This window comes from Pelophylax lessonae (genome assembly GCF_965119305.1).
Source record: "Pelophylax lessonae genome assembly, chromosome: 3".
NCBI lineage: Eukaryota > Metazoa > Chordata > Amphibia > Anura > Ranidae > Pelophylax > Pelophylax lessonae.
Genome location: NC_138770.1, coordinates 654,130,914 through 654,157,501, shown reverse-complemented (window position 1 = coordinate 654,157,501; position 26,588 = coordinate 654,130,914). Strand labels below are relative to the sequence as shown.

The following is a 26,588-nucleotide window of genomic DNA, read 5'->3' as shown; positions in this document are numbered from 1 at the left end:
TGCAGAACATCCTGAAAAAAAGTATGCACCAGGGAGTGTGTGGCCAAAGGTCGTTTGAAAAAAACCACCAAGGCCAATACCTGGTCCTTGATGGTAACTCAAGGCCCATTTCTGTTCAACCTCCCGTTGAAGGAAGGTTAAGATCCAAGCCACCCAGAAGGAGCAAGGATGAACCCCAAGAGACTCACATCACACAAATGTACGTCTTCCAAGTACGACGGTAGATCTTCCTAGAAGTAGATGTAACAACGTAGGAATCACAGACTCAGACAAACCTCTATCTTTTAGCACCTGGCTTTCAACAGCCAAGCTGTCAAGCCAGCGACTGTAAAGCAGAATGGAAGATCAGTCCTTGGGACAGCAGATCCTCCCTGAGAGGAAGCTTTCAAGGAACGTCCATGACCAGCTGCACTGGATCAGTGTACCAAGCCCGACAGAGCCACTAAGATGACGGCAATTCCTTCTGCCTTTGATCCTGCATAGGAGGCCGGGAAGAAGCTGGAGAGGAGGGAAAGTGTAGATCAGACTATACTGACCCCACTGGGCAACCAGTGCTTCTGCGGCATCCACCAGTGGATCCCATGACCGAGCCACAAACCTCTGCACCTTTCTGTTGAGCTGGGACACTAACAGATCCACCTCGGGGGTGCCCCACCAGAGACACAGCTGATGAAACACCTTTGGATAATGGAACCACTCCCCTTGGTCCAAAGCCTGCCGACTGAGGTAATCCGCCTGCCAATTTTCCACCCCGGGAGAGGTCTGGAATAAACCGTTCTGTCCACCTTAGAATGCCAGGTACCTTCAGAGCATCTAGGCCTAGGGCACTTCTTCTGCCCCTTTGGTGATTGATATAAGCCACGGCTCATTCGTCCAATGATCCAGACAGTCTGATCGCTCGGAGTTCAAAGACATTGATCGGTAGTCTGGACTCTTCCAGATCCCGAGCAGAATGCTTGCAGAGGATGCCTCCCCAGCCGGACAGGCTGGCATTCGTGGTTACCACTGTCCAATACAAGTGGAGGAGGAATTTTCCCAGCCGAAGCGGCAGAGAGCGTAACCACCATATTAGGGGCTCATTCATTCCCCGACTCAGCCGGATCCGATTGTTCAGAGACTGTGGAGTCTTGTCCCACTTGGTCAGCATCTGCCGGGGACCTGCAGGGACCTCATATGGAACTGTACAAACGTAGCTGCCTCGAAGGTAGATACCATCAGGCACAGCAGCCGCATGCAAGTCCAGAGGAATGACCATTTGTTGGATAGCAGGAGGCGAATCGCAGTCTGAGATTTCTGGAGTTTGTCCACAGGAAGGAGCACTCTGGCTACGGCCGAGTCCAGAGTCAGGCCCAAATAGTCCAGCTTTGTGGACGGAACCAGGGCAGACTTCTGAAAATTCTGAATCCAGCCGAACTCAAGAGATCGTATTGTGATCTTCAGGTTCTCCACCAGAGAAGAGGGAGATTCTGCTTGCAAAATGAGATCTTCTAAAGTAACCCAGTACCGCGATCCCCCATTGGCGTAGCAAGACTAGCACCGGAGCCAACACTTGTGAAGACCCGAGGAGCGGAGGCGAGACCAAAGTGTAACGCCACAAACTGATAAAGCTCCTCTCCCACAGCAAAGCGAAGAAAACGCTGGTGACTGGCACATATTGGAATATGAAGATAGGCATCCTTGATATCTATAGGAGGCGAGGAAATCCCCCCTGGTGCAGGGATACCACCACAGAATGGACTCCATTCTGAACTTCTGTACCCACACAAAGCAGTTTAGCGCCTTGGGGTCCAGGATTGCATGCACTTTGCCTTCCTTCCTGGGGACTGAGAACAGGTTTGAGTAAAAACCCTGAAAACATTTCAAAATTAGAACCGGGACGATAACCCCTTGAAGGAAAAGATCTTGTACCGCTCCAAACAGACCCTGTAACCGGTTGCATTGCATGTTTTATTGTAGAACAGAGTAGTTCCAGTGTGACTTTGGATGGGTGCGACTTGGATGCAACTTATGGACAAGGAGCGGGCGGCTGCTAGCGTCCTTAACCAGTCAAAATTGGGTTGTTAAGAAGTGGGCAGCCTTGTCTCTAACAACTGATAGACTCCTCAGCTGTCATCAGGATTCCCCGCTGACAGCTGAATGTAAACGATAGAATGCCGACATACAGTTAGGTCCATATATATTTGGACACAGGCACAATATTAGTTTTTTTCCGGTATTTACCAAAACCTATTCAAGCTATAGCTATAGTTATATATGGACTGAAAGTTCACACTCTCAGGTTTAATTTGAGGGTATCTACATCCAAATCGGAGGAAGGGTTTAGGAATTACAGCTCTTACGAATAGCCATCCCCCTTTTTCAAGGGCCCAAAAGTAACTGGGCAACTGAATCAAAAGCGGTTTCATGGCCAGTTGTGGGATAATACTTCATTATTTCTTCATCAATTAAGCAGGTAAAAGGTCTGGAGTTGATTCTAAGTGTGGTATTTGGATTTGGAATCTATTGCTGTGAGCCTTCGTCATGCATTCAAAAAAGGAGCTGTCCATGCAAGTGCCATTGTAAGGCTTCAAAAACTAAACAAATCCATCAGAGTGATAGCAGCAACTTTAGGAGTGGCCAAATCAAGTTGGTACATTATAGAGGAAAGAAGAACACAGTGGTGAGCTCAGGAACATAAAAAGGCTTGGACGTCCCAGGAGACTACAGTGGTGGATGATCGCAGGATCCTCCCTACGGTAAAGAAAAACCCTTTCACAACACCCAGACAAGTTAAGGACACTCTCCAGGAGGTGGGCGTATCATCGTCAAAGTCTACAATCAAAAGAAGACTTCACGAGAGAAAAAAAACAGAGGGTTCACCACAAGGTGCAAACCATTCATAAGCCTGAAGAATAGAAAAGCCAAATTAGACTTTGCCAAAAAAACATCAAAAGAAGCCAGACCAGTTCTGGAAAAGCATTCTTTGGGCGGATGAAAGAATAATCTGTACCAGAATGACGGGAGGAAAAAAGTATGGAGAAGGCTTGGAACGGCTCATGATCCAAAGCACACGTCATCTGTAAAACATGGTGGAGGCAGTGTGATGGCATGGGCATGCATGGCTTCCTGTGGCACTGGGTCATTGGTGTTTATTGATGATGTGACAGAAGCAGCCGGATTAATTCTGCAGTGTTTATAGATATACTGTCAGCCCAGAATCAGCCAAATGCAGCAAAGTTGATTGGACGGCCCTTCACAGTACAGATAGACAATGATCCAAAACACACTGCAAAAGCAACCAAGGAGCTTTTGAAGGAAAAAGAAGTGGAATATTCTGCAATGGCCAACTCAATCACCTGATCTCAACCCAATTGAGCATGCATTTCACTTGGTGAAGGCAAAACTAAAGGCAGAAACACCCACAAAGAACAACTAAAGACAGCTGCAGTTAGAGCCTGGCAAAGCATCAGAAAGGAGGAAACCCAGTCTTCGGTAACGTCAATGGGGTTCCAGACTTCAGGCAGTCATTGCCAGTAAAAGATTCCCAACAAAATATTAAATATGAACATTTTATTTATGATTATATTTATTTGTCCAATTACATTTGAGCCCCTGAAAATGGAGGGACTGTGTATAAAAATAGTTGCAGTTCCTAAAATTTGTACTTGATATTTATGGTCAACCCCTTGAATTAAAGCTGAAAGTCTGCACTTCAAATTCATTTGGATTGTTTCATGTTAATTTTCTTCTGGTGGCATACAGAGCCAAAAGTATGAAAATTGTGCCTGTGTCCAAATATATATGGATCTAACTGTATTAAAAAAAACTCCTCCTGAACCAAACCAGGCCACATGCCCTCAACATAGGTGGTGGGGGCGCTTTGGGGTAGGGGGTTCCCCGAACCAGAAGCGCCTTGTCCCTATGTTGAGGAGGGCAGGGGCCTCTTCCCCACACCCTGGTTAGGTGGTTGTGGGGGTGACTTTCACACGGTGGCCCCCCAGAAGCTACGCCAGATCTTAGGATCTGGTATGGATTTTTGGAGGCGCGACTCCACTCCAAAAAAAAAAAATTGGTGTGGGGTTCCTCTTAAAATCCATTCCCCCTTTAGGGGACTGGCAATTATTGAGGGGAGGGGGGTCCTCCATGCTTTTTTTTTTTTTAGATCTTTTCAGGACAGCAATCTTTTGTTTACATTCCCCACTGACAGCTGATGAGGCATTGGTTGTTAAGGAGCGGTTGGCCACCGGAGTCCTTAACCAGGGCGTGCCTCCAAAGTCAGACAAAACTTTTGCAAGTCAAACAGTCTGGTGTGACTTTAATGCGACTTTTGGGGGTTAACACTGAAGGCTATGGCCCTTGGCACCTGCTGGATTTATCATGAGAAGATGCACCCCATGTTTTCCACTGAGTACTGTTCATGAATATGAGACTTAAAAAGTAGTTCATGCACTACTCTGGTCCGACTTTCAGGCAACTTTTGGGGGTTAAGATTGAAGGCTATGGCCCTCAAGTCGCCTGAAAGTTGGACCAAAGTAGTGCAAAATCTAATTTTAAGTCGCTCAGACTTTAAATCTCATAAATATGAGCGGTGCTCAGTGGAAAACATGGGTGCAACTTGTCATGCAACTGATGTCCAGGTCGTATGACAATTCCAGCAAGTGTGAATGGAGCCTAAAAGAGTTTTAAAACATGCCCTTACAGGCCTCTGTAGCTGCAGGCATTGCAGAGAACTTCATTCTTAAAAGGAACTTCAGTTTCGTTAGAACAAAAAAAAAAAAAAAAATAAATAAATCTAGCCTAAAAAATTGCTATACAAGTTATTTCGTATTTTGGGGTTATTAAAAAAATGCAACAGTGGTTTATGGGCTTGGGGTAATATTGAGGTCCCTGACTCTAACAGCAATACCAGGGATAATGATCGCATTCACTGGCACCAGCGCCGGGGGGTAAGGATAGCATGCGCTGGCACCAGCGCCGGGGGGTAAGGATCGCATGTGATGGCACCAGCGCCGGGGGGTAAGGATTGCAATGCGCTGGCACCAGCGTGTTTTTTTTTTACTGTGTCATCTGGCACAAATGCCAAGGGTTATTACTGAATCCGCTGGCACGAATGCTGGGGGTTATTACTGCGTCCTCTGGCCCCCACCTAGGGGTTATTATTGTGTCTGCTGGCCCCAATGCCAGGGGTTATTACTGCGTCCGCTGGCACCAATGCCTGGGGTTATTACTGCGTCCGCTGGCACCAATGCCTGGGGTTATAATTGTAGTGCATGAATTACTTTGAGGTCACATAGACAGAATGGTACTCATTGGAAAACATGGCTCATTGGAAAACATGGGGTGCAACTTATTATTCGACCTCTGTAGCTTCAAGCATGGCAGAGCAATTCATTCCTAAAAAGGAACTTCACTTTCGCTAAAACAAAAAATATAGCTTATAAAATTTGCTATATAAGCCGGTTTTCATTTTAGGGATTTAAAAAAAAATGCATTAAACAGCACTGCAACAGTGGGTTATGGGGTGGGGGGTTATCACTGCGTCCCCTGTCACCACTGCCGGGGGTTATCACTGCGTCCGCTGGCACCACTGCCGGGGGTTATCACTGCGTCCGCTGGCACCACTGCCGGGGGTTATCACTGCGTCCGCTGGAATCAATGACTGGCGGTTATTATTGCATCCACTGACAATAAAGCTGCAGGTTATAATTGTATCCACTGACAACAATATTGGGTGTTTTGATAGCATTCACTGACACCAATTATTTTACTCCAACTCTCTTTCTGGTTCATTTTGCAAGCCACAGCAAAAAAAATGCAGCAAGACACCAATATTCAGCAATTAAGATGCAATACTGCATGTTTTTTTTGAATGAGCTGCCTAGCTAGATGCAATGTGCCTCAACGCGATTGTGCAGCCCACTAAGTGCTGGGGGCCACACCTGAGGCCCTCTATTATTTTGTCTTTGACCACCGCTGCTTTCCATCTGCCAACGAATATGTAGTGCAAAGGCCTGCCTGACTAAACTGGTTAGTTTAGGTAGGTCATCATATTATATAGTATTGCTAAATCTAAATTTCGATTGGGCAAAGACTGTAATGTGCAAAGATAGTAAGTGAGATAGTAAGTGATAGAAGTGAGCTTAAGCCCCGGTTCACACTGATGCGTGTGCGGGGTTCGCATGTAATGTCGGAGCGCACTGCTCCTTCATTACATGCGATCGGCTGTGCGGTGCGAATTTAGCCATACACTTTGTATGGCTAAATTCGCACCGCAGCAAACACGCACAGGGACCCTTTTTGGAAGCCGCATCAGGATCGGATCGCACAGCGGTTCACACTTGTGCGATCCGATCCTGTGCGAACTGCACGATCGCACTGCGATATGCGATCAAACTGGGGGTGTCGTTAAGATTACATTGACACCCCCAGCGTATCGCATATGGCAGTGTGAACTGCCGGGGGTGCGTGTGCGATGCGGGAACAGGCTGCGGATTCGCAGCCTTCCGGCATCGCATAAATGTGAACCGGACCTTAACCACTTACCGCCCGCCCGCCGTCATATGACGGCGGGACGGTGCGGCTATTATCCTGGGCGGACGTCATATGACGTGACCCAGTAAATGCACGGCAGGCGCGCGATCGCGGGCGCGCCGCCGTGCACTGCCGGTGTCGGCGTGTCCCCGGGACACAGCCGGTCACCGGCAGGGGGGAAACAGCCAATAGGCATGGCTGTTTCCCACGTGATCGGCTGTGTTCCAATGACACAGCCGATCACAATGGAGGCGCCCGGGAGATGACCGCGCATGCGCGATCGGGAGCGCGCAGCGCGGTCATGTCGGTGGCACTGTGTTCCGTAGGAACACAGCTGTCACCGGCGGTAGTAAACAGTCACTGACAGTGACTGTTTACTATGTGATCGGCTGTGGATCTATTCACAGCCGATCAGAAAATGTAAACAAAGAGCAGTAACTCAGTGTTACTAGCTCTTCTCCCCTCATACAGTTTCCAGTATGAGGGGAGAAGAGCTAGAAACATTGAGTTACTGCTCTGTACCGCTGTAAAAAGTAAAAAGCACACAAATAAAGGTCCCCCACACACAGTCCTCAGCCCCCCCCCAATGTCCCCTGTCACCCAACAGTCACCTCATCAGTGCCCAGAAATTGACACCCATAACGTTCACATGTGAGCGTAGCGATCGCAGGCAGAATAACCGCGATTCTGCCCGCGATCCGGAAATCATTGCAAATTGCAGGACGCCTGTGCGTTGCCCGTTTTTTGCAATAGCACCCCAAATGCTGTGCGTTGTTGCCGCCATTTCCGCCTGCCGAATCGCGGTAACATCGCGCAAACATCACATGACGCCCAAAAAAGGTACAAGAGTTTCTTTGGGGCGTCATGCGTTGTTTGCGTGATGTTACCTCGATTCGGCAGTCGGAAATCGCTGCAACATCGCACATCGTTTGGGGTGCTATTGCAAATCACGGGCAACGCACAGGCGTCCCGCCATTTGCAATGATTTCTGGATCACGGGCAGAATCGCAGTGATTCTGCCCATGATCGCTACGCTCACATGTGAACATAGCCTAAAGTTCACCGGTCACCAGAGACTGCCATCAGTACCGCCGTGCACCATCGCCCGTCACCTGTCACCCATCAGTGACCATCGCCCGTCACCTGTCACCCCATCAATCACCGTCACCTGTCACCCCATCAAACATCGTCACCTGTCACCCCATCAGTCACCGTCATCTGTCACCCTATCAATCATCGTCACTTGACACCCCATCAGTGATCGTCACTTGTCACCCCATCAATCATCGTCACATGTCACCCCGTCAGTGATTGTCATCTGTCACCCCATCAATCATCGTCACTTGTCACCTCATCAATCATCGTCGCCTGTCACCTCATCAATCATCATCACCTGTCACCCCATCAGTCATCGTCACCTGTCACCCCATCAGTCATCGTCACCTGTCACCCCATCAGTCATCGTCACCTGTCACCCCATCAGTCATCGTCACCTGTCACCCCATCAGTCATCGTCACCTGTCACCCCATCAGTCATCGTCACCTGTCACCCCATCAGTCATCGTCACCTGTCACCCCATCAGTCATCGTCACCTGTCACCCCATCAGTCATCGTCACCTGTTTGTCATATACATGCAATCACTTACTGACCGCCTAACGACTATATGCGTCGGCCATTAAAAGCTAAATACTGGAGTTATGGCAGCAGATAGCCCCCATAACCCTGGTATTTTTTGAAACGGCGGGCAGTCGGCTTTCAGATAAGGGTGGTCCCAGTGGCGGATTCGCCGCGGAATTACCCTTACGGTGCAGGGGAATAGGTGCCCCCCCCCCCTCCTGCCGCGTCCCAGACGTTTTCCTAGCTTACCGGACCCGCCGGCAGCGGGGAAAACTATCCGGTCCCGGATCCTCAGAGACAGGAAGTCGAGTGAGGGCAAGATGGCCCTCACTCAACTCTATGGTCTTGGAGGACCGGAGCTACGTCAAAAGACGTTGCCTAGCAACCGGTTTAAAGGGCCGCTTTTTTTTTTGCTTTTTTTTTTTTTCCTCTTTCCACAATTTTTTTTTTTTTTTTCTTCTTTAGTGTAGTTGTGAGGTGTGAGGTCTTTTTGACCCCAGATCTCACAATAAAGAGGACCTGTCATGCCTATTTCTATTACAAGGGATGTTTACATTCCTTGTAATAGGAATAAAAATGATCAAAATATTTTTTTTTTTTTAAACTGTGTAAAAATAAAAAAATAATAAATAAAATAAATAGGAAAAAAAAAAAAAATTAAAGCGCCCTGCCTCCGTTAGCTCACGCGCAGAAGCAAACGCATACGCAAGTCCCGCCCACATATGTAAACGGTGTTCAAACCATACATGTGAGGTATCGCCGCGATCGTTAGAGCGAGAGCAATAATTTGAGCCATAGACCTCCTCTGTAACTCTAAGCTAGTAACCTGCAGAAATTTTTAAAATGTTGCCTATGGGGATTTTTAAGTACCAAAATTTAGCGCCATTCTGTGAGCATGCACAATTTTGAAGCATGACATGTTGGGTATCTAATTACTCGGCGTAACATTATCTTTCATATTATGGGAAAAAATTGTGCTAAATTTACTGTTTTCTTATGTTTTAGTTCAAAAAAGTGAATTTTTTTTCAAAAAAATCGCATTTGGAAGACTGCTGCGCAAATATGGTGTGATAAAAAATATTGCAACGATCTCCATTTTATTCTCTAGGGTCTCTGCTAAAAAAAAAATATATAATGTTTGGGGGTTCTAAGTAGTTTTCTAGCAAAAAAAAATGATTTTAGCTTGTAAACACCAAGTGTCAAAAATAGGCCCAGTCTTAAAGTGGATAAATGGACAACTTTGTGTAAAGCGCTACTTGGATGTTAGGCCTATGTATGTGGCCAGGCTGTGAAAAAGTGTTACACATGTGGTATCGCCATACTCAGGAGAAATAGCAGAATGTATTTTGGGGTGCAATTTTTGCTATGTACATGCTATGTGTTAGAAATATTGCATAAATGGACAGCTTTGTGTAAAAAAAATGTGTTTTCATTTTCTTTCCACATTTTCCAAAAACTTGTGGAAAAAAATGACATATTCAAAAGACTCATTATGCCTCAAAAATTATACGTTGGGCTGTTTGCTTTCCAAAATGGGGTAATTTTATGGGGGTTTCCATTGTCCTGGTGCTCCAGGGCCTTCAAAAGTGCGATAGGTTGTCAGGAAATTATATGTGTAATTTGTGCTCCTAGAATGCCGGACGGGGCTACTTGGATGTTAGGCCTCTGTATGTGGCCAGGCTGTGAAAAAGTCTCACACATGTGGTATCTCCATACTCAGGAGGAGTAGTAGAATGTGTTTTGGGGTGTAGTTGCAAGTATACATGTGCTGTGTGAGAGAAATAACCTGTTAATACGGCAATTTGTAAAAAAAAAAAAAAAAAATCTTCATTTTGCAAAGCATTGTGGGAAAAAATTACAACTTCAAAAAACTCACCATGCCCCTTATTAAATACCTTGGAATGTCTACTTTCCAAAAAGGGGTCATTTGGGGGGTATTTGTGCTTTCCTGACTTTTTAGTGTCTCAAGAAATGAGATAGGCCTTCAGTACATCAGGTGTGATCAATTTTCAATGATTCGCACCATAGCTTGTGGACTCTATAACTTTCACAAAGACCAAATAATATACACTTACTTGGGTTATTTTTACCAAAGATAAGTAGCAGTATAAATTTTGGCCAAAATTTGTGAAGAACAATTACTAATTTGCAAAATTTTATGACAGAAACAAAGAAAAATGCGTTTTTTCACAATATTTTCAGTTTTTTTTTATTTATAGCACAAAAAATAAAAAACCCAGTATTGATCAAATACCATCAAAAGAAAGCTCTATTTGTGTGAAAAAAAGGACACAATTTTTGTATGGGTACAGTGTTGCATGACTGAGTAATTCTCAGTCAAAGTGTGAGAGCGCTGAAAGCTGAAAATCGGTCTGGGCAGGAAGGGGGTGAAAGTGCACTGTAGGCAAGTGGTTAAAGTGATTGTAAAGGATTTTTTTTTTGTATAAACATCTCTATACTTACCTGCTCTGTGCAATGGAACTGCACATAGCAGCGCTGAACCCCCCTCTTCTCGGGTGCCCCACCACCAGTGCTCCTGGCTCTGCCTTTCTGTCCTGTGTGTGCTCGCTCCCGAGCCCTGCTGCTGCATCGATTGACACAGACAGCGGGACTTGGCTCCGCCCCCCCCTCCCTCCTTACTGGCTTTGATTTTCAGCAGTGGGAGCCAATGGCTTCTGGTGCTCCAGCAAAGGCAGCAAAACCCAAAAGTGTGAGGGGAGAAGAGCTGCAGACATGTACAGCGCTGGATCAAAAAAGACAGAGGTCTCCAAACTATGGCCATTCAGGAACAACAATTCCCATCATGCCTAGTAATGTCTGAATGTCAGTTTTACAATGCCTCATGGGATGTGTAGTTCTGCTGGAGGACTGTACTTTTAAGATCCCTGAAATAAGGGTTCAGGTAAGTAAAAGGGGGGGGGTTGAGGGACCACACTCCCTATAACCAAAAAGAGTGACAAGTCAAAAAAAAAAAAAAAAAAACATTTTTCACATTCTGCTATAGAACACTCCCAAAAAAAAAAAAATTAATATCTCATTTTTTTAATCATTTTAGGCCAATATGTATTTCGAGGCATATTTTTGGTAAAAAAAAATCCCAATAAGTGTATATTGATTGGTTTGCACAAAAGTTATTGCGTCTTCAAACTAGGAGAAAGATTTAGGTCATTTTTATTATTATTTTTTCTTAATGAATTGGCGGTGATCATCTTTTTTTAGCGGGACTGCAACATTGCGGACAGATAGGACCCCTAACTGACATTTTTGACACTTTTTGGGGGACCAATGACATTACTACAGTAATCAGTGTTAAAAATATGCGCTGCTAATGTACTAATGACACTGGCAGGGAAGGGGTTAACACCAGGAGCGATCAAAGGGTTAAAATGCCTAGAGGGTATTTTCTAACTGTGGGGGGGGGGTTGGGCTTATGAAATCAACACAGAGACCTGTGTTCCTAAATAGAAGGAACACAGGAGCTCTGCGTTGATTGCTGACAGAACAATGGTCTGTGTGTTTACAACAGCAGACAGCTGTTCCGTCTCCACAGGGAGCGATCGCGGGTGCCCGGTGGCAATCGCAGCCGCTGGCCCCGCAGATCAGCTTCCCTGCTGGCTCCCCCACAGTCACTCCCGGGACGCGCCTGTACGAGTATGGCGTTTCACGGGAATTATATATATATATATATAGAGAAAAAAGTCCACAGGGATTGCTGCACAATTCTTTATTGGAAAGATATCTTTCCAATAAAGAAAGAATTGTGCAGCAATCCCTGTGGACTTTTTCTCTTATATATATAGCCTGTGGGATGGCTTGATTGCTTTGCACATGACCTCAACAAACCATTGCTGTTGTGCTGCTCACCAACCTTTTGAATATATATATATATATATATATATATATATATATATATATATATATATATATATATATATATATATATATATATATATATATATATATATATATATATATATATATATATATATATATATAGCGGCTGGTCGGCAAGTGGTTAGGATAAAAAAAATGCTTAGGCTTTAGAGCAACTTCTTAGGCTGCACTTCTATGGTCCTCATGAGTCTTATGTTTAGCTGCTTAAATAATATTCAATCTGACTGCACAAAAATGGTCTTCTTTAGAAGTCCCAAAACTATGAAATGAGGACAAACCTAAATTCATTGCATCTGTATAAAATCATACAAGCCCTTTCACTACATAGTTGATAGTAGAGCCAATCAGATTGTATAGTGTATGGTTACCTTTAGTAAAACAAAGCTTGACTGCAATAAACATTCAGGGTTGGGAGTCTGGGCAATGCCAGTCACTGTTGGTGACAGATTTCTAATAGTCTAGGTTCTCACTGAATGCGGCTTTGATGTTGTGCACTTTTAAGGCTACATGTCAGTATGACTTCAGGTGTGACTTGGCTGACATCTGTGTGACTACATGCACACAGATCTATGCAAGTCGCACCTGAAATCACCAAAAGTAGTGCAGGAACTTTCAAATCGGTGTGGCACTGCGAAGTCGGCGTAGTGCCGATTTGAACAGTTCCATAGTACACAATAGGGTGCGACTTGTCATGCGATTTGACCCATCCAATCGCAGCAGTGTGAACAGGGACTTAAAGCGGAGTTCCAGCCATTTACTCACCTGTCCAACGGTCCAGCGATGCGGCCGCCGGAAGCCTCGATCCTCTCCCTCGGCGCCGGCATCACTGCTGTGGGCACACGGCTGTTACAGTTTGCGGCTTCACAGCCGGGTACCCACTGCGCATGCACGAGTCGCGCTGCGCGCCGTGATTGGCCGGCAATCTTCTGGGACCTCTGACGTGTCCCAGAAGATTGCAGGGAGGGAGGGGGAGAGGAGAACTTCCGCTCAGGGCGCCGCAGCGCTCCGAGCGGAAGTGGGAGCGGGTACCTGTCAAAACTAGATATCCGCTCCCCCCCCCAAAAAATGACATGCCAAATGTGGCATGTCGGGGGGTCAGGACTCCCTAAAGCGGAAGTTCCACTTTTGGGTGGAACTCCGCTTTAATGATCAGCCCTAGCAGATGTCCACACAACATACATTTAGGTTTTGTGTAGCTCTAACGCCAGTCATCCCTATAGTAAATATTGGATGAACATAACCCAGCTGCAGCCTGAATTTCTATTTTAGGAAAACCTTTTGATGAGTCATCCCAAGTCTGCAATCAATAGAATACAACCTTGAAGAGAACTAAACATTTCAGTCTGTATTCCTTATCCAGTCACAGTGATTTGACAGTTTTTACAGTTCTGTCTCCAAGAAATGTGCCGAGTGCATACGGTGTGCTAATAAAATGGCCTCTTTGTTATTCTGGCAACATGACAGCCATAAATACATAGCTTTGCCTTGAAGCTGGATTCCAGGTATTGATATTCTATAGTTACCTTGTTCCAAAGAAACTATGTATATACTGTATCACATATCTGTGGGATCCCTCTAGAAGCTGGAAATCACTTTAGTAGTCATCCCCACTCCAGTGATCTCCTCTAGCTTCTGAGTCCCGTACTAAATGGTTGCCCCACTGCATTGTGAACACAGGGCACAGACACCATTCAGAGAATGGCTTGCATTGGAAAGCATTGCCTGACTGGACGAAATGGAAAGCGTGACGTCACTGTTCTGCATCTCCATCTGATTTCTTTAAAGCGAAGTTCCGGCCACAAAATCGACATAACCGATTTTGTGGCCATCCGCTTGCTTTTCCCCACCTGAAACAGAATTGGATAGTTAGGATATTTTTTTTTTTTTTTTTTTTACTTACCTTGTAATTGTAGAAAGAAATACTCACCTGTCTTCCACTTCCCCCCTCGCGGCCGCGGCCCGCGCCGTCACTTCCGGTTTGCAATGATTCCTGGGAGCTGAACGTCATCACTCCCAGGAATCAATGCGACGGCACCGGCCCCGACGTCACTTCCGGTGCGACGCCGCTTTCCTTGCTAAACAGCTTCTGGGCATGCGGAGGAATGCGGTGCCGCACCGGAAGTGACAAGAGGGGCCGGTGAAGGCGCATTCTGGCAGAAGAAGACAAGGAAGAGGACGCAGAAGAGGATCGCGCTGGCTTCAGCTGCCCACAACAGAGATGGCAACGCTGGAGAAGAAATTTTAAAAGTGAGTATTTCTTCTTGCAGGTAAGTGCGAACCAGGACAGATCAGAGGCTAGCCATTGTGGAATGTACTAGTCCTGACTCTCCCGGGGGTATGTTCATTGAAAAAATGTTTCTGTGCCCGGAACTCCGCTTTAAATTAGTTGAGAAATTGCAAAGCATCTTTGAATGGTGCCCAGCGGCCGACCTGTGTTCAGAATGCAGTACAGGACCCGGAAAGCAAGTAGAGATCACTGGTAAAGTGGTGCCTACTACAGCGATTTCCAGCATACATAGTCACATTGCCCTAGCTCAGTGGTGGCAAACCTTGGCACCCCAGATGTTTTAGAACTACATTTCCCATGATGCTCATTCTCTCTGCAGTGTAGTTGAGCATCGTGGGAAATGCAGTTCCAAAACATCTGGGGTGCCAAGGTTCCAATGTAATTATGTAAAAATACCTGTAGCACTGCCCCCTAGGGAGCTGCTGAGAATTACACTTCTTCGGTTCCCCTGGGTTACCATTAACACTTGATAGCATATACAGGGCATTAACAGTTCTTAGCTCAGACAATGAACAGTCCAGGGGATGTGTTCTTCTGTATTTCATTTTAGAACTTGGATGGGAGAAGGGGATACTCCAACTTGAACTAGGCACAATCCTGAAGTGTGTGTGCGGCAAGGCCGCTGCTTCACTTTGCCACTGAAGTGAAGATAAGAATATGAACTCTTGGTTAGTTTACTCTTTAGGGTCTAACTTGGCACCTCCTTTCTCACTTGCTGTGTGTGCTGACCCCCTGTCCGCTGACACTCTACCGGAGTGGCCCCCTTCCTGGTAAGACCCCTGGCAGGCTTCCCGGTACTCACGGACACTGTTTTTCCCTGGGTCGCTCTGCCTCCATCCATCTTGTCAGCATCCACTGGTCCTCCTGGTTCAGCACCACAAGGCCGACTGCCTGTGACTACCTTCCTCAGCAACAGGAGGAGAGACACCCGTCACCCTCCTCCTGGGACTTGGCTTCCCGCCCAAAGACCCCCTGTCACATGTGCCCTTGGCTTATATAACATATCCCATGATGCACTACTGCCTGTGCCAACCCTCTGGGACAGTCACAGAGCCTGTGTGTCACTGGCTGGGTTTCCTCCACTGTCCAACAGGCTTCCCCTATTGGACACAGTGGGGACACTCCCTCAGACCAAGTGAATCACACATGGACACATGTAACAGTCAGAACTACCAATCAGGCTCCCCTGATAAGCAGGTGGAGCAAACTATAGCTTACCTACTAGCACCTACCAAGGAAGGTGATACATATCCGTACCTGAAACGCTTTGTTAAAGAAGAACTTCATTCTGCCTAACCTCAACGCATGCTTGCTAGACCATGATGTCCTGCTTGGTCTTGCATGAAGCCAAAGTTCCCTTTCAATGCTCTTCTCTAGCACCACCATCTTTAATAGAGATCCAGCATATGCTGCAAGACCTGGCAGAGACCCCCAGCATATCTGTGCATGTGCGGGATTTCGTTAAAACTGCCTCCTAGGATGTCTACACTACACCTCCTTTGATGCCATTTCCAAGACTTAGGCAAGGATTTAGCTACCCTCCCAGCAGGACACCTCTCCATAGCCCAACTCTCCTGGCTATGATGAGATATACTACCAGGAGGGCAGCTGGGCAATAGTGAGGAATACTGCCAGGAGGGCAGCTGGATTACGTAAGGGGATACTGCCAGGAGGTCAGCCTAGGTCTCACAGTCTCTCGGAAAGTGTAGAATAAACATGCCAGGAGGCAGTCTGTGAGACCTTGCACATGCACAGACATGCTGCAGGTTTCTACCGGCTGCCCTCCCGGCAGCATCCCTCACCGCGGTGCGGCTGCCCTCCCGGCAGCATCCCTCACCGCGGTGCGGCTGCCCTCCCGGAAGCATCCCTCACCGCGGTGCGGCTGCCCTCCCGGCAGCATCCCTCACCGCGGTGCGGCTGCCCTCCCGGCAGCATCCCTCACCGCGGTGCGGCTGCCCTCCAGGCAGCATCCCTCACCGCGGTGCGGCTGCCCTCCCGGCAGCATCCCTCACCATAGTCCGGATCCCCTCTCGGAATTATCCCTCACCTTAGTCCAGCTTCCCCCCCAGACATTATCCTTCACCATAGTCTAGCCTCTCTTCTGGAATTATCCCTCACCATAGTCCAGCTTCCCTCCTGGCAGTACACATACATTACAAAAACTCATAAAAGCATCAACATTCTACAGTAGTCTCAAAAGTAATTTTAAATATTTTAAAATCCGTAGTTTTCATCAGAATAAATACAATGAGTGATCTTGCTATTATGGGCTTTGTTCAGGTACTTCCTGTTACAAGGTGACAACATTGTGTCTCTGCCTCCCAATTGTACTCCTGCATTGTCATCCAGTCACATGCAATTCAGAGGGCATCCACAGTCAGAACACTACGTGCGTTGTGTCAGCAAGAAATGCAAAGTGTAACCTAAACACTCAGATCAATTCACTCCTCTGCACAGCTGCTTTGAAGGTGCTCAGCGGGAAACTGAAATGCGTGCTGCGCACTCCCTTGTAGCAAACATCTGAACAAGCCCTTGGATGACACAGCAACAATACAATGCAAGAATGAAAGCTCAGATTGTCAGTGACAATGACAACAATAGCAAATGCTTTATAATGTTAGACACTGACGTATGATTTAGGTATACAACCTACCTGGGATCTGAGCAGACTCATTACATTGCTAATTTATCTGCAGAAAGAAATCTTTTTATAGCCCCTAAGTGATTCCCAAGTCCGGGGGGACAATTACAACTAACGTGGCACTCACTTCAACGATTACCAGATTAAAGCCTCGTACACACGTACCGATCGTCGTCCGAACGATCGGCCGTCTTTTGTCCAGGGCTGTCGTGTCTGTTGAAAACTGCAAAAGACTGCACACTAATTTTGTCGGCCAACAACAGCCGACTGCAGAAGTGATGTCATGTGATGGTTAACTTTCCTTGTCTTTTTTCTTTTCTCAGCATGCCCAGTCTTGCTAATCGTCTGTCTATCGGCCAAAATCTGTACTGACTGGCGAACAATCGGCCGTTCTGGTGTTGGCCAACAAAAATTTTAATGCCTGCACGACAGATTCTGTTCGGCCGAAAATGCGCTGTCGGCTGTCGGAAGCATCATACTAACAAGCCAACAATCGGCCGTCGGCCGAATATTTACGGCCAACAATCGGTACGTGTGTACGGGGCTTTAGTCATTTACATCTTGTGGTCTATGGCCAGCTTTGATCACTGGTGTCCCTCACATAGAGGCACAGGTCACAAACAGCCAGTGGGGCCAGGTATAGGAAGCCTAGAGCCCATAGAACAGCAAAGAGCAGGCAGGGTTGGCAGGGTCATCTCCACAATGGCCCCTGTGACCCTGCTGACTACAGAGGCTGATATTCATTATTGCCAACATTTGGATATTATTTCCTGGGATAGTGTGCTCTCTTCCAAGCTCGCACTATCCATTGGTTGGCGTAGGGAGAAAATCATGGAAGGTCCAAGTCTTCTAGTATGGTATGATTGAGAAGGTCTACTAGTCTAGGATGAGCCTAATAAAGGCCATTAATGAGTCAATAAATTATAAAATGTATTTTTCAATGCACCTGTCCTGAAAGGAATCTTTGATTTACGGTTGACAAACCTAATTAAAGAGGTTGTAAACCCTGGAAACTTTTTTTTTTTGCTGCAACCTGAAAGAGAAACCCATAATGAGCTAGTATGCATCGCATACTAGCTCATTATGAAATACTTACCTAAGAACGAGTCCCCGCCGTGCCGCCCGCTCACCTGTCTTCCGGGATCGCAGCATCCGGCCATCTGATTGGCCGGAGCCGCGGTGACGTCACTCCAGCGCACGCGGTCACGGCACGGGCCTCTGAAGAAAGGGCACCAGCGGCCGTTCCTTCAGAGCGCATGCGCCAGTGACGTCACTGGCTGCATGTAAGGTAAATATCTCCTAAACGGTGCATGTTTAGGAGATATTTACAGTACCTATTAGGTAAGCCTTAATATAGGCTTACCTATAGGTAAAAGTGTCAGAGGAGGGTTTACTTCCTCTTTAATCAACATGGCACACACAGGGTAATAGATATTGCTTGATGTTAAGAAGATACACTTATTGTCAAAAGTAATAGGACCCCACCGCACAAATGCGCTTCTGTAAGAATACTCAAACATTCCCATAGACATACCCCTAAACCTTGTGGACAGCCTTCCTAGGAGAGTTGAAGCTGTTATAGCTGCAAAGGATGGGCCAAACTAATATTGAACCCTATGGACTAAGACTGGGATGCCATTAAAGTTCATGTGCATGTAAAGGCAGGCGTCCCAATACTTTTGACAATATAGTGTATGTTCGTAATTACCCCCAGCAATCCTGAGCAGTGGAAATCAAGGAATGCATGTTTACTTATCACTTGTGGCTGTTAATGTTTGCTCAGCTTACCACGACGGCAGGCTACCTGAAGGTATGGAAGAGCTTGGAAACCACCACTTGCACCAGTGGAGAGGAGTTATGTTTGTAACCCTGTAAAAGTGATCAGGCGGCTCTAAAGCAGTCTAGATCACTTTTACCCAAGTGGATAGCAAGTGCAATGTCAGGCACCTGCAGACAATTTCTAAAGATCTCTGTCTGTACCTCAGTATGGGCAGAGAGTTACTAAGCTGCAGGAAGGGTCAATGGACTACGAGTGAGTTGGTCAGCGCCCTCATAGTTACTGACAACTACAAGTGTCTGCTGCTGTGGTTTATTCATTCACAGATCACTGTGAATGAATAATTCTGCTGTGCGGTTGGAGCGCCACACAGATTTGAAAATGGGATAGTGGATCTAGACAGCAGAACCACCACCTGCTGTCCTAAATCCCGGCGACAACATGCAAGTTGCTCATGAGTCATGGCAATCAGCCACTTCCTGACTGCCTGCCTGCAATGTACTGCGGACAGGCATCCCCTACAGGTGCAGTGACATACTGGTACATTGATGCCGTTTCCAGGTTTACAGCGTGCGCATGCACAACCCCTGCCGACGCCAGAGTTTGTCAGCAGGTACCAGCCAAAGATTCACGGCGCATGCGCGACCTCTGCTGACGCCAGAGTTTGCCAGCAGGTACCAGCCAAAGATTCATAGCGCATGCGCGACCTCTGCTGACGCCAGAGTTTGTCAGCAGGTACCAGCCAAAGATTCATGGCGCATGCGCGACCTCTGCTGACGCCAGAGTTTGTCAGCAGGTACCAGCCAAAGATTCATGGCCCGGACCTGCTGATCGGCTCTGTCCAATTAAAGCCCAGAGCCCTGTGTTGATAGGAAATGGTCTCTTCTCCTGAAACAAAGATCTTTAGTAAAAAGCAACACACATTACACGCATTAACACTTAGTAGGCACACATTGAACCCATTGATAACCAGAAATGTTAACCCCTTTCCAGCCAGTGTCATTAGTACAGTGACAGTGTATATTATTAGCACTGATCACTGTATTAGTGTCACTGGTGATATCAGTGGCAGTTAGTCAGTTTCCACTCAGCAGTGTCAGATTTCTAGCCGCACTATCGCAATCCCATTATAAATCGCTATTTACTGTCATTGATAACAAAAAAATTAAATTCCATTATATATACACACACCATAGTTTGTAGACTGTATACATATGACACAAACCAATCAATATACACTTATTGGGATTTTTTTTTCTAACCAAAAGACATGAAGGACGTCCTTCAGAACAAGCAGCTTGTGCGCGCTCCTAGGGGCAGGCATCGGTAGTGCAGTGTGTCGCTCCAACATACCGCATCTCCAATCACGGTAAAGAGGCCCTTTACCATGTGATCAGCTGTGTCCATTCCCAGCCGATCACAGCATTACTAGGAAGTGCCGTTATCGGCTTTCTTCTATTCACGCTGACAGTGTGAGTAGAGGAGAGCCGATAATCAGCTCTCCTGACAGGGGGATTGATCTGCATGGATAATCAGTGAAGTGACTATCAGTGTAGCCCCATCAGTGATGCCCACCACCAGAGCCCATCAGTTATGCCAATCAGAGCCGCCTATTAGTGCCCATAAAGGCTGCCCATCAGTACCACCTTTTAGTGCCCATCAGTAAAAGGAGAAAACTTACTTATTTGCAAAGTTTTATAACAGAAACAAAAAAAAACTTTTTTTTTGTTTCCAAAATTTTTGCCCTTTTTTTTCATTTCTTTAGCAAAAAAAAAGAAAAAAAAAACCCCCCAGTGCTGATTAAATACCACAAAATAAAGTTTTATCTGTCTCAAAAAAAAAAGATAAAACTTTTTGTTTGGGTACAGCAATGAATGACTGCCCAATTGTCATTCTAAGTGCGATAGCGCTGAAAGCTGAAAATTGGCCTGGGCAGGAAGGTGGTAAAAGTGCCCGGTATTGAAGCGCGGTCCTAAATAGCAAAAATGGCCTGGTCATGAAATGGGTAAAACCTTCCAGAGTGGAGGTGGTTAATGAAGTCCAGCCAAAGCTGCCAAATCCTCCAGAATTTCCAGGGTTACCAGTCCCCCCCAGTGTACACCAGTTTCAATTTAGGTAAAATATCATTTAGCATTGGAAAGCATAAACTTACAGTAGACGGACGCGAGTCCTTCCTTTAGGGACACAAAAGAGTACATTGACTTCTAATATGCATGGGACCAAAATCATTTAGGGCCCCATCACACTTGTGCAATATGGCAATGCACCCCAAGACACATGCATTGATGAGCACTACCAGACGCATGGCAATGCACCGCTTCTATGTGCAGGGAGTTGTGGGGCCAACGCTTTGTACAGTAGGACCCATCACACTACGGTTCACCACATTATATAGTTGTCCAATGAGGTGGGTTGCATGTTAAAAGACACACACGTTCTTTCCATCTATTGTGGCGTGTTGGGATTATTGCACTGCAACGGAAAGTTGTAAGAGGAACTTCCACCACGTCCACAAAATATAATTTCCATATTCCACTTATCTTTGAGGCTCTGAGAACTCAGAGAAGATAAGCTTCAGGAGTTTAAGGGTCCATTCAGACTAGCGCGACTGGTCAGCCTGACAAGTCGCGGTCGGTCGCTCGCCATTGATTAGCACAGGACCCGTTCTAATAGGAGCGACACAAGTCGCTCCGACTTAGAAAAAGGGTCCTGTACTACTTTGGGGCGACCTGGAGGCGACTTGCATTGACTTCAATTATATGCAGTCCGTGCAAGTCGCGGTGCACGGTCGCCCCACAAAGTCAGATTGCGCCAGTCTGAATGGGCTGTTACCGCCATATACATGAGCATTTCACTTGTGTTTCCTGAAGTGTGACAACGCTCATCATGAAGATTGCAGTTATATTCAATGATGCCGGTTCACACCGGAGCGCCGTGCTGCTGCTTGTCCTATGAAAAAATACATGAGCTTTTCTCTGGGAAAAATTGCGCGTCTTTGTCCTATATATTTGAATGGGAGCGCCTAAAAACCTGTGGCACAAGTGTTTTAGCGCCTAACAAATGGTCTCCTTCTCCTAGCAACCTCAGGCCTGTGAGCAAAAAGGAGGATTCAAGAGTTTCCATGCTGGAGGTGGAGACTTCATTTGCCTGGTAAGGGCCTACATAAAACGTCTATGACCCCAGAGATGCCCATTACAAGAACCGTGGCAAGCAGCAGAGGGCCTGGGGACAAGCTGGTAAATCAAGAGCTCTGACAGCACGAGACAACACACTACCCTCTGCCACTCTGTTGGGGGAGGTTCTCGCAACCGCCATCAGCGGAGCCGCCGAGGTTCTCAAAATGATCATTACGGTGGTCACAGTGGTTCTTGTAATGGCCGTCACTGAAACCGTGGAGGTTCTTGTAATGGCCGTCACTGAGGTCATAAAGGTTCTTCTATTAGCCATCGCTGGGGCCAGAGAGGTTCTTGTAATGGCCATTGCCAGGGCTGTGGAGCTTTTTCCAATGGCCATCACTGGTGCCGTAGAGGGCCCTTTAATGGCCATCACTTTGTTCATGGAGGCGGTTATAATGGACATCACTAGGGCAGTAGGACATTCTGTAATGGCCTCATGGTCTCTTTGTCCTATAGATTTGAATGGGAGTGCCTAAAAACAGGTGGCACAAGTGTTTTCTCTTGCAATGGCCATCAGCGGAGCTGCCGAGGTTCTCAAAATGATCATTACGGAGGTCACAGAGGTTCTTGTAATGGCCGTCATGGGGAACCATGGAGGCACCATGGAGGTTCTTGTAATGGCCGTCACGGGGGGAACCCTGGAGGTTCTTGTAATGGCCGTCACGGGGGGAACCCTGGAGGTTCTTGTAATGGCCGTCACGGGGGGAACCCTGGAGGTTCTTGTAATGGCCGTCACGGGGGGAACCCTGGAGGTTCTTGTAATGGCCCCTCATGGGGGGAACCCTGGAGGCTCTTGTAATGGCCCCTCATGGGGGGAACCCTGGAGGTTCTTGTAATGGCCGTCACGGGGGAACCCTGGAGGTTCTTGTAATGGCCGTCACGGGGGGAACCTCGGAGGTTCTTGTAATGGCCGTCACGGGGGGAACCGCAGAGCCTCCTGTAATGGCTGTCACGGGGGAACCGTGGAGGTTCTTGTAATGGCCATCACTGGAACCGTGGAGGCTCTTGTAATGGCCGTCACTGAGGTCATAAAGGTTCTTCTATTAGCCATCGCTGGGGCCAGAGAGGTTCTTGTAATGGCCATTGCCAGGGCTGTGGAGCTTTTTCCAATGGCCATCACTGGTGCCGTAGAGGGCCCTTTAATGGCCATCACTTTGTTCATGGAGGCGGTTATAATGGACATCACTAGGGCAGTAGGACATTCTGTAATGGCCTCATGGTCTCTTTGTCCTATAGATTTGAATGGGAGTGCCTAAAAACAGGTGGCACAAGTGTTTTCTCTTGCAATGGCCATCAGCGGAGCTGCCGAGGTTCTCAAAATGATCATTACGGAGGTCACAGAGGTTCTTGTAATGGCCGTCATGGGGAACCATGGAGGCACCATGGAGGTTCTTGTAATGGCCGTCACGGGGGGAACCCTGGAGGTTCTTGTAATGGCCGTCACGGGGGGAACCCTGGAGGTTCTTGTAATGGCCGTCACGGGGGGAACCCTGGAGGTTCTTGTAATGGCCGTCACGGGGGGAACCCTGGAGGTTCTTGTAATGGCCCCTCATGGGGGGAACCCTGGAGGCTCTTGTAATGGCCGTCACGGGGGAACCCTGGAGGTTCTTGTAATGGCCGTCACGGGGGAACCCTGGAGGTTCTTGTAATGGCCGTCACGGGGGAACCGCAGAGCCTCCTGTAATGGCCGTCACGGGGGAACCGTGGAGGTTCTTGTAATGGCCATCACTGGAACCGTGGAGGCTCTTGTAATGGCCGTCACTGAGGTCATAAAGGTTCTTCTATTAGCCATCGCTGGGGCCAGAGAGGTTCTTGTAATGGCCATTGCCAGGGCTGTGGAGCTTTTTCCAATGGCCATCACTGGTGCCGTAGAGGGCCCTTTAATGGCCATCACTTTGTTCATGGAGGCGGTTATAATGGACATCACTAGGGCAGTAGGACATTCTGTAATGGCCTCATGGTCTCTTTGTCCTATAGATTTGAATGGGAGTGCCTAAAAACAGGTGGCACAAGTGTTTTCTCTTGCAATGGCCATCAGCGGAGCTGCCGAGGTTCTCAAAATGATCATTACGGAGGTCACAGAGGTTCTTGTAATGGCCGTCATGGGGAACCATGGAGGCACCATGGAGGTTCTTGTAATGGCCGTCACGGGGGGAACCCTGGAGGTTCTTGTAATGGCCGTCACGGGGGGAACCCTGGAGGTTCTTGTAATGGCCGTCACGGGGGGAACCCTGGAGGTTCTTGTAATGGCCGTCACGGGGGGAACCCTGGAGGTTCTTGTAATGGCCCCTCATGGGGGGAACCCTGGAGGCTCTTGTAATGGCCCCTCATGGGGGGAACCCTGGAGGTTCTTGTAATGGCCGTCACGGGGGAACCCTGGAGGTTCTTGTAATGGCCGTCACGGGGGGAACCTCGGAGGTTCTTGTAATGGCCGTCACGGGGGGAACCGCAGAGCCTCCTGTAATGGCCGTCACGGGGGAACCGTGGAGGTTCTTGTAATGGCCATCACTGGAACCGTGGAGGCTCTTGTAATGGCCGTCACTGAGGTCATAAAGGTTCTTCTATTAGCCATCGCTGGGGCCAGAGAGGTTCTTGTAATGGCCATTGCCAGGGCTGTGGAGCTTTTTCCAATGGCCATCACTGGTGCCGTAGAGGGCCCTTTAATGGCCATCACTTTGTTCATGGAGGCGGTTATAATGGACATCACTAGGGCAGTAGGACATTCTGTAATGGCCTCATGGTCTCTTTGTCCTATAGATTTGAATGGGAGTGCCTAAAAACAGGTGGCACAAGTGTTTTCTCTTGCAATGGCCATCAGCGGAGCTGCCGAGGTTCTCAAAATGATCATTACGGAGGTCACAGAGGTTCTTGTAATGGCCGTCATGGGGAACCATGGAGGCACCATGGAGGTTCTTGTAATGGCCGTCACGGGGGGAACCCTGGAGGTTCTTGTAATGGCCGTCACGGGGGGAACCCTGGAGGTTCTTGTAATGGCCGTCACGGGGGGAACCCTGGAGGTTCTTGTAATGGCCGTCACGGGGGGGAACCCTGGAGGTTCTTGTAATGGCCGTCACGGGGGGGAACCCTGGAGGTTCTTGTAATGGCCGTCACGGGGGGGGGAACCCTGGAGGTTCTTGTAATGGCCGTCACGGGGGGGAACCCTGGAGGCTCTTGTAATGGCCGTCACGGGGGAACCCTGGAGGCTCTTGTAATGGCCGTCACGGGGGAACCCTGGAGGCTCTTGTAATGGCCGTCAAGGGGGGAACCCTGGAGGTTCTTGTAATGGCCGTCACGGGGGGAACCTCGGAGGTTCTTGTAATGGCCATCACGGGGGAACCGCGGAGGTTCTTGTAATGGCCGTCACGGGGGAACCCTGGAGGTTCTTGTAATGGCCGTCACGGGGGAACCCTGGAGGTTCTTGTAATGGCCGTCACGGGGGAACCCTGGAGGCTCCTGTAAAGGCCATCACTGAGGTCATAAAGGTTCTTCTATTAGCCATCACTGGGGCCAGAGAGGCTGTTGTAATGGCCATTGCCAGGGCTGTGGAGCTTCTTCCAATGGCCATCACTGGTGCCATAGAGGGACCTTTAATGGCCATCACTTGGATGATGGAGGTGGTTATAATGGCCATCACTGGTGCCGTAGAGGGACCTTTAATGGCCATCACTTGGATGATGGAGGTGGTTATAATGGCCATCACTGGTGCCATAGAGGGACCTTTACTGGTTATCACTTGGATGATGGAGGTGGTGGTTATAATGGACATCCCTAGGGCCGTAGAACGTTCTGTAATGGCCATTACTGGAACCATAGAACATCTTGCGGACCCTAACCAGGCAGATGAAAGTCTCCACATCCAGCATGGGTCCTCCATGTTCCTAGGAGGCGGAGAAGAGGAGACCCGGCTCAAAATGCCTAAAAATGCAGAAGAACACAGGAAAACCACTTGTTGGGCTCAGCTTCGGTGACCCATGAGGCCACGAACGTGCGATTCCACCTATCCCACCCATGCGGTTCTCATGGTTCGCTAACCGTGAAAGATGACGGAGGCGTGTTCTGGGTTTGTATTTCGGACAGTTCTTTGGGCACGTGTCCCCTTTAAGACTATGAGACCCATTTAAAGTCCAGGAACAGAAGACCATGATGACACAGAGGAGGGGGAGGGGAGCTCAGACTTCCCATAGACACACACACAGAGATCTCACCTTCCCGGGGACCCCCCGGTGGTCGGTGCTGCCCTGCCAGAACCTCCGGCTGTAGCAGGTGATGTAGCCCACCAGCTTCTCCTCGTAGGGGAAGTCCACCTTCCAGATGAGCGAGCCGTAGCCGAACACCCACATGATGATGACAGCCGGCCGCCACCACTCGCACTGAGCCGGTGTCCTGTCAAATAATGCCTCCCTGTGGGAAAATGCATCAGACGAACTGCGCATGCGCAGCAAGTGACGTCTCTACAGCTGATATGACGATCCTACCGCGCATGCGCAGTTTCTCGGAGGCTTTATCCGACAAGAGGGAGAGCACGGAGGGTGTAGAATCCAAATGTCAGATTCCGCCTCGCTCTCTGCGCATGCGCGCGAAGGAAAGCTAATCATATTGGGCGGATTATTCTTATTGGGAAATTGCGGGAATATTGTCTTGAGTAAAGAACACAGAGCACACAGCACAGAACACACAGCACAGA

General features: G+C 47.9%; 1 protein-coding gene across 1 annotated transcript in view; it reads right to left on the bottom strand.

Moving 5' to 3' along the window:
- Positions 1-26,279, bottom strand: part of CHAC2 (ChaC glutathione specific gamma-glutamylcyclotransferase 2) — an 86,347-nt gene extending 60,068 nt beyond the window's left edge. The window contains exon 1 of the mRNA XM_082252008.1: positions 26,110-26,279. Within this exon, the coding sequence (XP_082108134.1) occupies positions 26,110-26,244 (135 nt within the window). The 5' untranslated portion in view covers positions 26,245-26,279. The remainder of the gene's footprint in view (positions 1-26,109) is intronic.
- Between the last annotated feature and the right edge of the window lie 309 nt (positions 26,280-26,588).